Source organism: Mauremys reevesii, linkage group 27, assembly GCF_016161935.1.
Source record: "Mauremys reevesii isolate NIE-2019 linkage group 27, ASM1616193v1, whole genome shotgun sequence".
NCBI classification, from domain to species: Eukaryota; Metazoa; Chordata; order Testudines; family Geoemydidae; genus Mauremys; species Mauremys reevesii.
Genome location: NC_052649.1, coordinates 7879191 through 7891368, shown reverse-complemented (window position 1 = coordinate 7891368; position 12178 = coordinate 7879191). Strand labels below are relative to the sequence as shown.

At 61.1% G+C, this 12178-nt stretch overlaps 1 protein-coding gene across 2 annotated transcripts in view; it reads left to right on the top strand.

The window, feature by feature from the left end:
* LOC120392135 (junction plakoglobin) overlaps nt 1–2775 on the top strand; it is a 49978-nt gene extending 47203 nt beyond the window's left edge. For both annotated transcript variants that reach the window (XM_039516678.1, XM_039516679.1), the window contains exons 13-15: nt 266–305; nt 1083–1241; nt 1902–2775. In XM_039516678.1, coding sequence (XP_039372612.1) covers nt 266–305; nt 1083–1216 — 174 coding nt within the window. In that variant the 3' untranslated portion in view covers nt 1217–1241; nt 1902–2775. The remainder of the gene's footprint in view (nt 1–265; nt 306–1082; nt 1242–1901) is intronic.
* The last annotated feature ends 9403 nt before the right edge of the window (nt 2776–12178 follow it).

Sequence of the window (12178 nt, the reverse complement as noted above, 5' to 3'; positions counted from 1 at the left end):
AGGCCCCACCCCCAGGAGCTGTGATTCCTCCAATAAAACAGCTCAGCACTGGCACCACCCCAGAGGCTCCAGGAGCCTTCGTTGCTCCGGGCAGGGAGCTGGCCAGAGACTGCAGGGACCCAGCACCACAGGGTCATGTTACTCTCCTCCCAAAAGCCATTGCTGCCGGGAAAAGCTAATTCCCTGCACATGCCTGTTCCAAGCACCATGCAAAGGCTGACCCCAGTCTGTGTCCTCGCGTTACCGGTGTGTCTCTTCTCCCTAGGCGCAGAGCATGATCCCGATCAACGAGCCGTACCCGGAGGGTAAGTGCTGGGCATGTGCTTAGTGCAGAATGCCAAGCTCGGCAGGGTCGGTGCCTGCCGGGGGACCAAACGGTGCGTCTGAGCTGGGGGCCCTGCTGGGCCGCTCGGCCGGAAGCACCCGTCAGGCGGCTGCAGCCTTCTGCCTCCGCTCCTCAGCGTGGCATCGCTTGGGCTGGCAGCAGAGCCGCAAGGGCTCCACGCACGTCTGGCCGGCCAGGTTCTAGTGTCTGGGCACAGGGGAACCGAACACTGGGCTGTGAACAAACGCAGGCCCCAGGTGGCTGGCGGCGTGGCGCTGCCATGCTCCGTATGTTGAGCCGAATTTCTCTGCCCGCCCCCACCGGGAGCCGCAGCCTCACTGGAACTGGAAGCAGGATGGCTCAGCAAACTCGAGTCCTGTCAGCGTCCGCTCCCCTCTGGAACATGGCGCTGCCGCCTGTTGGCGAAGCGTGTGGCCGGGAGCTTTGCTGTCCCCCCGGCCGAGGCCAGCTGGGGCTTATTCCTCCTGCGTCAGGGCACGGGCCAGCCTCCAACAGGGTCAGGAAGATGCTTTCCCTGGGCCCGGTTATTCCATATCTGGCCATGGTGGGGGGTCTCCTGCAGTATTTGGTGCTGGCACCTGTCAGGCCTTGGCCTCGATGGCTCCCAGCTCTGACGCAGGCTCGGTGGCCGGGAGGGCGGCTGTAATGCTTGGATGGGAGCACGGAGCTGGTGCTAATTCTCTGCTCAGCGGCTGGCGTACAGGCTAACGGCTGCCCTCTCCCCTCTGCTGGCTAGATATGGACGCTGGTTATCGTATGTATCCGGGTGACGACCCCTTGGACATGAACATGGATATGGACGGAGACTACCCCATGGACACCTACAGCGATGGCGTCCGAGGGCACTACCCCGAACACATGCTGGCCTAACCCGTTCCTCAGGCACTGCACAAGGGTAGGGCCACCGCTGCCTTGCCCGGCGGGGAGCCCAGCTGGGAGGGGAGGAGGGACTGCCTTGACCTGGGCAGCGGGGAGGGAATTGTCCTGCTCCTGTCTGAGGCTGGAGGAGGATGGCTGCTGAGCTGTGGCCGGATAGCCTGGTGTCTGGTGCACAGCCCCCACCTGGCTGCTTGGGGGCTCTGGGGAAATCACCCCCTTCTGCCCCCTAGTGCCAGCTCCAGGCAGTCCCATGGTACCGAGAGCTGTGCACCCCCAGAGGAGGCCTGCGTTGTGCAGGAGGTCAGACTAGATCATCATGGTCCCTTCTGACCTTAAGGTCTGTGAGGTCTCCATGCCCTCCCAGCCCCTTCCCCACAAGTCTGGCCATGGGTAGCTGGGTTGGTTTCCTCTCGTCCGTTGTTACAAGGGAACCATTGTCCAGCTGTCTGCAAATACGGCCAACCCACGGCATGGCTGCCTGCTCTACCGTGAGACTGGGCGGAGTACCTAGGGGAGGCTAAGCCGGACTTCCCCTCCAGCATGCCTTCCGCCTTGGCCAGTCTAGCCCTAGGGTTCCCCTAGTCCTCGAAACAATCCCCCACTCTGATAGAGCTGCTGTTCCCCCGTCACACCCCGTCAGCTGTCTGACACGGTCCTTCCTCCTGGTCTGCTGCAGGTGTGTTCTCCGGCCAGAAGAGGGTGGCTCCAGAACTGAGCGCCTGCAAGAGGGACTTGGGAGACAGAAGTGCCTGAGACAAACTTTTCCATTCCCACCAGAGGCTTTATTTTTAGATTTGTTTTATTATTATTTCTTTTTTGCTGTGGGTCTGTGAAAAAGGCCCTTTCCTCCTGAGATTGCTTCAAACACCCTCCAGCCAAGCCAGGATACTGTTTCTGAAGCTTTAAAACACGCGACTCCCGCGTCATTATCAAACTCCATTGGCATAACAGTAATAGTCTTTTCTATAAATATATATTTCTTTTATTTTTAATATGGTGCAAATGGCTTTTGCCGTCTGATTTTAAGTTCGTGCTTTTTAACTTCCCACTTCCTGTTCTGTGTTTAGTGTTTAACAAAAATAATCTAACATTTTAAAGTGAGCCTTTTGCTTTCCACAAACTTTAAATTAAAAATAGCAAATCCAGTGAGTTTGCAGAAAACAAAGGGTGCCGTCTTTTCCTGCAATCTTTGTTCTAGCCCAAGGGATGTGTCAACAGCTTTATTCCTTCCGATCAGACGTGGGTGAGCAGAATTTCAGTGTAACTGTCCTTACGATAGAGGAGTGACTCTAACCACTAGGAACTGTGTCCTTGTATCAGTCAACTATTGCACAATTTAGCCTGACTGTCTCCTTTCTGGTGAGTGGTGTGTTTCCTTCCCCTCTTCCCTTCTCTTCATGCATTTTTAAAGCGACTCTAGATCTGATGGCTTACTGCTTCCGTTGGAAAGGGATGGATGTTCTTGGAATGTGGTTCAGGAACTGAGGATTTTATTATTTCTGTAAGTTTTTTGTATAGACCAAAGCAAAGAATAAAACACCCTAACCCCATGCTGCAGTGAGCTGGTTTTTCTACCTGCGCCAGCCCCTGGCCCATTGGCATTTGTGCCACCTGGAGCTGGGGTACCACTGAGTCCCCCTGACCCACCAGCCTGGGCTCCCTTCTACACTGTGCTGCTACTGACAAGCCCTCCAGGCTTCAGCCTGCACTTTCACCAGCGTACATACAGGTAGGGACACACCCAGCTGCAGAACGTGCAGGCAGCCCCTGCATGGGAAGGCTTTAGCTAGGGCACCTCCCAGTTCCTAAGGCCCACACCCCCCCAGGAGTATAAATCCAAAATTCTGCCATCTTGTGCTGCCCAGGGAACTGTACAGCGTAAGCTCATACAATTCACCCCCTCCCTCAGCGTGGCGAGGGACAGGCAGCAGCTTTCTCCCCGAGTGATGAGTCCTACAAACTTGGTTTTACTTTATCTAAAACCAGTGTAACTAGAAAAGACGGGTCCGTTTGCTATCACTTCTAATTTAAGCAGGTTACCCAGCAAGTAAAGAAATACAAACTAAGCGGAATGTACTGAGTGGATCGGATCCGAGGAGCAGATCCTCCTCGGCAGTGGTGACAGCGGCAGGCTGCCGATTCTTACAGCTTGGCATCCCCAGGGGTTCCATACGCAGGCTAGAAATCCCTTTAGCCGGGGTCCAGCCCTTCCCCCTGTTCAGTCTTTGTCCTCAGGTCTTTCCAGGAGTCTTCCTGGGTGGGGAGTCGGTGAAGAACCATGATGATGTCACTCCCCTGCCTTATACAGCTTTTGCATACGGCAGGAACCCTTTGTTTCAAAGCCTGGGTCCCATGCCAGTCAGTGGGGGAAAATACTGACATCCCAAGATGGAGCCTGGCACCAGGTGACCTGGTCACATGTCCTGTAGTGTCACAACAGCCATTACCCTGGAGCCTCCCCAGGTGGGAGATGAGCGTCTCCTAAGGCCTATTGTTTTCGTTAACCTGAATGGGCCCTTCCCAGCCAGCCATCTAGACCGAGAGGCTTTTGCCCAGTGGGCGTTGCCCAGGAATAGATATGTGGGAAATAGAGAGTCAATATTCATAAGGAGGGTACAAAAAAGGTACATGCATAGAAATAGGAGAATCATATTCAGCAAATCAAACCTTTCCAGTGACCTCACGTGCCTTATTTTGCATAAAATGCATCATAATTATGCCATCTTCCTATCCTATCACTGAAGAGTAGGGGGTGCAGAGTCACAATGGGATGTGGGGGAAGTCTGTACCCGTTGTGGTGAGTGTGGCAGGCTGCAGTGCTGCATGGTCGCTTGCTGTGCTCAGCCCACACCCTCCCCAGTGCTCAGTCATCAGCCTGCTGACTGTACCAGCTCCTCTTCCGCTTAGTAAGAAGTTAGGAGGTAAAAGTCCCATAATTCAGATGTTTATTCATTAGGCAGCATCTCCGCGGTGTCTCATGGCTCGTGTGATGAGCCCTGGGGGATAAACACGCTCGTTGCCAGCGCCAGCTCCCATGATGGATAGGACGGAGGTGGGATGGAGCCACAATACCCTGGGTTTAAAAAGCCGCTTCACTCCAGCCTAACCTAGCCGCCGTGTTCTGTGGGACAGACAGCGAGAGGAAATGTTCCCCCTGAAACCCCAGCTGTCAGCTGCTGCCTGAGGCTGCCCGGTGAAGGGGCGCCCGGCTGCCCGAGGCCAGAAACCGGCTATTTGCAGAGTTACCGACAAACGGAGCAGCTGCCTGGCTGCTCGCAGGCTCTGCATTGACCCCCGTAGCTGGATCACAGCGCAGGGAGTTGGCACCAGGTGCTGATGGGATTAGGGCTTGAGAGCAAAGTTCCCAGCTGTAGGAGAGGGTTTCCCTTCCCAGCCCCCCTGCGGGACGTGGTCAGCTTGGAGTCTACGATTTCCAGCAAGTCCAAAGTATTGGACTCTCCCAGAGTCCCCCTGCTCACCACTAACCACCACCAACTCCATTGCTGAGCTGGGGCTGCGTCTCTGGCAGTTCCCCATCTCCACTAGTGCCAGGGAAGAGTGGGAGACCTTGGGGCAGAGCAGGGCTGGTGCTGCTGAGCGGCCCGTGGGAGCTCGGCCTTTCAAGGTCACTGGGAAAGGGCGAGATGGAGGTCAGAGCCTGGAAGAGGCAGTAGGAGCCAGATGAACTCCGCAGCCAAGGTGCACCTGTCATGCAGAGCACTTCCCGCCATCCAGTCCTCGGGGTGGGGCCCCCACGACCCCTGCCTTGCCCCTGATGCCAGGGTCTCTCCCTGTAAGCCAAGCCAGGGCAGATCAGCCCTCAGCTCTGCAGTGTGCTCTGGCTGGGTGGCGATGGGAAGGGCAGAGGGCACTGTCCTGTTGGGGTGTTTGTGGCACAGGGGGACAGTAGCAAAGACCCTGGTTCCCTGTGCTGGCCCCAGTCTCTGGGCCGTGCCCTCCTGTGGTCGGTAACCTGAGTGATGTGGAACGTGGGTACTCTGGAGACGTGGGTTTATTCTCTTCTGGCCTGAGCCCCCCCGCCCGTCCCCTGGGGTGAGTCCTGCCTGGGCCCCAGCAAGGGAGGGTCGATGAGCAATATGCTCTCCCAGCTTCGTCCCCTTCTCTCTTTCCCCTTTGCCAGGCCCTGGCCGCGCAGGGAGGCTGTGGCAGCTCGACACGGTCGCAGTGTTAAGTCCAATCTCTGGCCCCAGGTTGTGCCTGGGGCGGGGGGAGAGGGATGAGCCACAGGCAAAGACTCAAAGGCCCATGCCCCGGGTTTGGGGGAATAGGCAGCTGAGGAGGGGCCCATTCTTTCCTAGCTCTCCCTTGTTCTCTTCCCTCCTCCCCCCCCCCCAATGCTGGTCCCTCGTAGCAAAGCCCATTTCACGTACCCCGTGAGAGGCTAATCAGCGGGTCCGACTGCCACCAGCGCTCAGCGCCATGGGCTGCCAGCCACGATCAAAGGCAGCAGCAGCCGTTCCCATCTCGCTCTCGACATCAAACCCTGGTTCCAGCTCGGCGCTTTCTGCCACCCAGGGTCCTGTATTCTGCCTGGGCCAGGAACGAAGTGGGGGGAGAGGACGAAATGGCCCCAGGGGAGGGAGCTCGTGGGTAGCCGAGGGCTGCTGGGCTGGGTTCCACGCGCAGCTTGGGGGGTGTGTCCTGGGGGGGAGGCAGGAGCCTGGCACAGGATAGTCGGGTCCCATTACCACTGCCTGACCCCAGCCACGTCTCTTAACCTGTCTGCTCCCCCTCCGCACGCTGGGTCTGGGCCTGGGGCCGTCCCAGCACTCGTCACGGCCCGGGGGTCCCCCATGCGCCTTAGCTGTACCCCTCCTGGCTCACAGCACCCAGGGGCCTTGTCTGCCGCTGTTACTCGCAAAGGGAGGCAGCTTCCAGTTAGCCTCTCACTGGGGGGTCCGTTCCGTAAGGCCTGTTTGTTCTGACGGGCAGGGGCTGCCCCACCCTGGCGGATCGATCCCCCTGGGCGGTGCCTGGAGTAGAGACTTTCCCAGGCTCTGCTACAATGGGCAGCCCCCAGGTGGGAGCTGGCAGTGCCCAGAGCGTCCTGCCAGCCTGGCCTGGTGCTGAGCATGGCGGCTCTGCCTGGCCCAGCTGCTGGCTGGGGGTGGGAGCAGCCCTCCCCTGCTCTGACAGCCCCGCCGGCTGTCATGGGGCCAGCTGGGATGGGCGCCTGCCTGCTCAGACGGAGTGGGGCCGGGGGAGCGGCCTGGCCTGGCAGCTGGGGTGGAGGGATTGAAATCCTGATGCTGAACACAGCCCTGCGGGGCCTGGAGGATCGCCCCAGCCCGGCTGCACCGCAGGGACGAGGCCTCGGTTCCTGTCTCGTCACTTCCCAGGACCAGGAAAGCGCCAAACACCAGCTGGCTGCCTGGAGTGTGTGTGTGTGTGGAGGGGAGTCAGGACATCCTTGAGCCAAGAGCTGCCACGGGGCGGCTGGCTGGGCCCTGTGGCATGTGGCTCCCGCCCCCCGAAGTGACCCCAGAACTCCCGGCCCCGCTCTCACCACTGGCCCCAGGCTTGTTACTGTTGCAGACAATCAACGCTGCACAGCCCTGGTCTCTGCTGGGCCGGGTTAGGAAGCCGAGCGGCCGGGAGCCGGGCACGTTGGATGCTCCACCCCCTGGGGGCCTCTGGGGGCAGGAGCCAGGCCCGGCTGGTACTTTCTCCCCCAGCGTGGGAGGGGAGGGGAGGCAGGTTCCCTCGCTGGGGCTGCTCCTCTCAGCCAGGGCCAGTTCTCTGGGCCGATCATTCTGGGGCACGTTGATGCCTGGCGTGGGGCTGGCACAACCTTGTGGGGCAATGCCATGGCGGGGGCTGGCAGGGCAATGCCATTGGCCGGACTTGCTATCCTGGGCAGCGCTAGCCCAGGAGCTGCTGGAATTTGCAGGGAGTTTTCACCAAGCAGAGTCTTGGGGAGGGAAGTGCCAGGGCTGCTCCTGCACTGGCCACAGGGTGTCACTCTAGAGCCTTGGCCGGGGCCTGGGGTGCCTGCTCCCCCTACGTGCCCCTGAAAACTCTCAGCAACCTCCCAAGTGGATTTATCGGCTCTGCTTCCCCCCCGGCTTTGCCAATCTCTGGCCTTTTACTGCCACCTTGTGGAGCTTTGGGCGGCGCTGGCCCCTCCGTGCCTGCAGCTGGCAGGTGCCGGCCTGGGGTGGATTCTGTCCTGGCAAGTGCCAGCCTGCTCAGTGCCTGAGCTGGCCGGGTGGTCCTGAGCTGGCCCTAGGCATAAACAGCCTAACAATCGCTCAGGGCCTCGAGCAGCTCAAGGGGGCCCCCATTCACTTTTTATTATGTGTTGGGGGCCCCAAAATATTCCTGCTTAGGGCCCCCACTGCCTCGGGGGTGGGCCCTGCTCTTACAGGACTTTAGGGGCTGGGGTTCAGTTCCCCTCTGTGCCACTGATGCCCAGTGTGACCATGGGTGATTCCCTTAGCCTCAGTGCCTCAGTTTCCCAGCTGTAGAGTGGGGATAACAGCCCAGCCCTGCCCTGCCTCCTGGGGTGGGGGGAAGGGGGCTACGAGCATAAACCCTATAAGCGGTGTCAGGTGCTCAGACCTTATGGGGCTGGGGCCAGATCAGAACCCAAGATGGCCAGGGAACTGGAGGCGGCAGGTATCACGTTCACAGCCCTGGCAGCACCAGCCCCTTCCCCCTGTGCCTCGCCCCTGCCTAGGAGCTGAGCCCCATGGCAAGGTGGGGCTTTCCCGGCCAGCACGGGCTGCGCCCCACCAGACTCAGCTCCCCTGGGCGGGGAGCACTGTGCAGTCACTGCAGACCTGCTCTGGACGGGAGCCCATGGTGCGAGCCGGCCGGTCCCTCGGGGCTCAGCAGTGACGAATCTCTGCCACGTGTCCTGCCCCGTCTGTGCTACCGAATGGCTCGCTGGGCCTGATCCTCCCCGTGGCAAAGCCCCGTTACCGCCCTCGCCGCAGGGGCTCACCGCAGCTTCAGGGAGAGGAAGGGCCACGGTGCACTGGAAAGGTGATGGGAAGACCCAGCCCCATCTTGCCAGGCCTCTCTCTGGCTAATGGGTGCCATGGGGCGCCCCCTCCTGGCTGTGAGTCGCAGTGGGGCACGACTGTAGCTAGGTCCCTGCCCGGCTGCTCTCTGTGCGCCCCGCCCCATAGCGACACTCAGACACGGCCCCTTCCTGCCAGGCAGGCTGGACACCAGCGTCTCTGTAGCATGGAGCCGGCTCAGCCCCCTGCCCCCCCAGCTGGGCAGTGCCCTTGGCCCCTGCCCTGGGGACGTACAGGTGTGGTTGGGACCTGCAGTGGCACAGGGTGGCAGGAGTCTCTTTGCCCCTGCACCAGGCCTGTGGGTGGCTCCACCCCGCTGGGAGTGGGACATGGAAGGGGCAGAGCTGGGGTGGTGGTTAGCACATCCAGCCTTTTCCCTGCCCTTATCTGCACCTGTCCTGACCCCTCCGGCTCTGCTCCTTGCCCTGCATTTCCCTGTCTGGACGCAGACCCTGCCCCAGCTGTGTACAGCCGGGGCAGGCCGGCCCCCTCCCTCCCCTGGCCTTGCCTGGGTCGGCCTCCTCCCTCACAGGTCTGAAGGAGGCAGCTCCAGCAGGGCCCCTTGTGGCTCCAGCCCCATTTCCCACAGCTCCTGGCCCCTGAGACCTTCCCAGCAGGGACCAATGCAGGGCAGTGAAACCCGGAGCCTCCCGTGTGCCGCCCGATTGCTGCTCTGCCCCTGCTGCTGGGCTCGGGCGGGGGCTAAGGAGCCGGGGGCCCCCGTGCGTTACTGAGGCTGGTCGGTAACATGAGCAGGCCGGGCTGGAGCCAGACTGCGCTGCGCCCCCTTAGCATCACTCTCCTCCGAGCAACGGGGAGTCTGTGCTAGCGAGGGCCCAGGGCGTTCGCCTGGGGAGCCGGCCCGCCCCGGCACCCAGTGTCTATAAGCACTCGGAGCAGGGTCAGGTGGTGTCAGCCCAGCCCTGCCCGACTACAGCTGGGGTGTGAGCCCGCCCGGCGACAGGGGGACCTGTGCCTGGGGCGGCTGCTCTGCTGGCTGGATCTTTGGATGCTTGTATGACCCCCCCGCGTCTTCACCACGTGACTCCAGCTCAGCACCTGTTCCCTGAGGGGTCGAAGGGAGAAGAGGGTCTGGGGCCAGAGGAACCTGCTCAGCTCCCGCTCCTCCTCCATCCCCTCCCTCAGCTCTGAACTCCCGTCCTCCTCCCGGCCCCAGGGACTCACCTGCCCTGCCACCATCTCCTGCGTGTCCCCCCCGGTGCGATATTCCCCCTTTACAGCACCTTGATCTGGCTCCGGCCCGGGCTATCCCGCTTCCTTCGCTGGGTGGCTCCAGTCTCTGCTCTCCAGGGTTCAGCCCAGGCAGACAGCAGAGAGGCCGGCTAGCGAGGGATGGACGGCTGGACAGGATCCCCCACCCGGCTCCCGGTTCCTTTCAGCATCCAGCTCAGGATTGTCTTCAGCCCCCATTCTCCAAACTACCTCCCAGATCCTGTCTTGCTCCCTTCCCTGCTCCCTTTGCCTGCCCAGCTGCTCTCGGTCCTTTCACACCTCACCACCGTCCGGGTGCGAGCCCCTTCTCCTCCGCAGCTCTGTCCTAGCCCCTGCAAACTCCGCTCCATGCTGCAGCTCCAGCTCCCAGCTGACAGCTGCTCTCATCCCCTCTCTCCTCTCAGCACGGGGAGGGTTTTCCCTGAGCAAGCCGAGCCATAGCTGGGATTCAGCGAGGGGGCAGGATGCTACAGCAGAAGGGAGCAGCCACGTCTCCCAATCCATGTATCCGAGTGCTCATGGCTAGTGCCAGTTCAAAGCAGGTGAAACAATAATAAAAAGCGCGAGAAGGGAATTAATCAGGGCACGAGACGAGGATCAAATCCCCGCCCCCACCACCCAGCTGCAGCCTCCTCCCCGGGGTGTGTGTGCGTGCTGGCGAGCACGGTGTGTCTCTGTCACTTGTCTCTGCACTTGGGCCCCTTATCAGACCCCTCCCAGGGACGGCTGCCTGATGGCAGCTGGTACCTTTGATTCAAGGAGTCCCCAGGCCTCGAGCCCCACTGGCCGAGCTGGGCTGAGAGCTGAGCTTGTTCTGCACATAAATCGAGACGTCCGTGTAACCGCCCCCCCGCACTGCCCCTGTGGCCAGGCCCTCGCTGCTCTGCTCTCCCCAGCTACGCAGGCTCAGGCCTTGGCCTAGTGTCGGGGGATTTCCCGGGGTGACTGACAGGAGCACACTTCCCGCTCGCTCTGGGCGGGAGGCTCCACCCTCCAGGTGAGCTCCAGAAGGAAGCTTGCGAGGGTTATGGATCCCCTGGGTCTGGCTGGGGGAGGGGAGGGGCTTTCCCAGGAGCCATGGCCAGGGCCAGCTCAGGTAACTGGGTTCTGCCCCCCTCCCCTCTGCTGTTTAAATTGGGTCTAGCCGGGCAATTTACTCGGCCGTCTGAGGAGAGATTAATCAGATTGGGACTGTTCAGCTTGGAAAAGAGATGGCTAAGGGGGGATATGATCAATGTCTATAAAATCATGACTGGTGCAGAGAAAGTAGATAAGGAAGTGTTGTTTATTCCTTCTCGTAACACAAGAACCAAAGGTCAACCTGTGGAACTCCTTGCCAGAGGCTGTTGTGACGGCCAAGACCACAACAGGGTTCAAAAAAGAACTAGAGACGTTCACAGAGGATAGGGGTCCATCAGTGGCTATTAGCCAGGCTGGGCAGGGATGGTGGCCCGAGCCTTTGTTCGCCAGAAGCTGGGAATGGGCGGCAGGGGATGGATCACCGACGATTCCCTGTTCTGTTCATTCCCTCTGGGGCACCTGGCACCGGCCACTGTTGGAAGACAGGACACTGGGCTGGATGGATCCTTGGTCTGACCCAGTGTGGCCGTTCCTATGTTCTGCTTGCTGTCCTGCAGCATTCCTGGGAGCTGCTACACAACTGCTGCCGCCAACCCAGAGACAGCTGCTTCCCAGCAATGGGCGAGCTTGTTCCCCTGCCTATCTTGGGGCTCCAGGATTCCTTATCCGTACGGTGACTGTCGTTAACGATGGTCATTGGGTGCATTTGACAATGACTCCCCTTCCAAAGGTGCCATCCTATTGTCACAGCGTGGCGGCGAGGACGCTGGAGGAGCACCACGCACTGCAGTTTATAACGCCCTCGCAGGGACAGGATGCGCCGGGGAACGTTGCCGAGGGTGGGCAGGCCCCGGATTCGCTCGCGCCTGGAGAGTCAGAGCTCCGTCTCGCCCAGGGCCCCTCTAGCCAGCCAGCCAGCGGCCTGCCCCGGGTGCTGGCGTGCGAAGGGAGGGCCGCGTGCTCGTGGATCAGCCGGGGGGTGGTTGGGATTCCCTCTGTGCTGGTAGAATGATGGCGGGGGGGGGGGGCGACGTTTTTCCAGAGGGCTCAGTGCCCCCAGCGGGGGCCCAGTTCAGCAGGGTGGGTGGCTGGGTGGCTCTCGGGGGAATGCGGCTGTGTCCTGCTGGGAGCCGGGCAAACCTGCCCTGTAGGTGCCTACATGGGGGCTCCCTGGAACGCTGGGCCTGGCGTGCAGCCTGCCAAGGCTTTGACGCCCGCTTGGCACCGGTGTAAGGTGGCCGGTGGCGCGGGGCAGGGGCCGCTCTGCACCACGGGGCAGGTTTAGGGGCTTTTCTCCAGCCCAAGAGAGGATCACAGTCTTGGCTCCGCTGGGGGAGGGAGGGCACCACCCATCTCGCCCGTGCCAGCTGCCAGCCCGGCTCTTCCTGATGGCTCCGGGGCTGGGAGGCAAAGCCTGCGGCCCCACACTCGGCGGGGCGGGGGCTGGGGCTGGGCCCCGGGGCCCCTGGGAAATGGAGTCCCGCTTCCCTGCCCGAGAGGCTCCTGGAGAGGCAACTTGGGGGCCCCCCCCCGGACTACAACTCCCAGCAGGCCCTGCGGCCCCTCCCCCCACCTGCTGTAGGAGCGGCTCGGT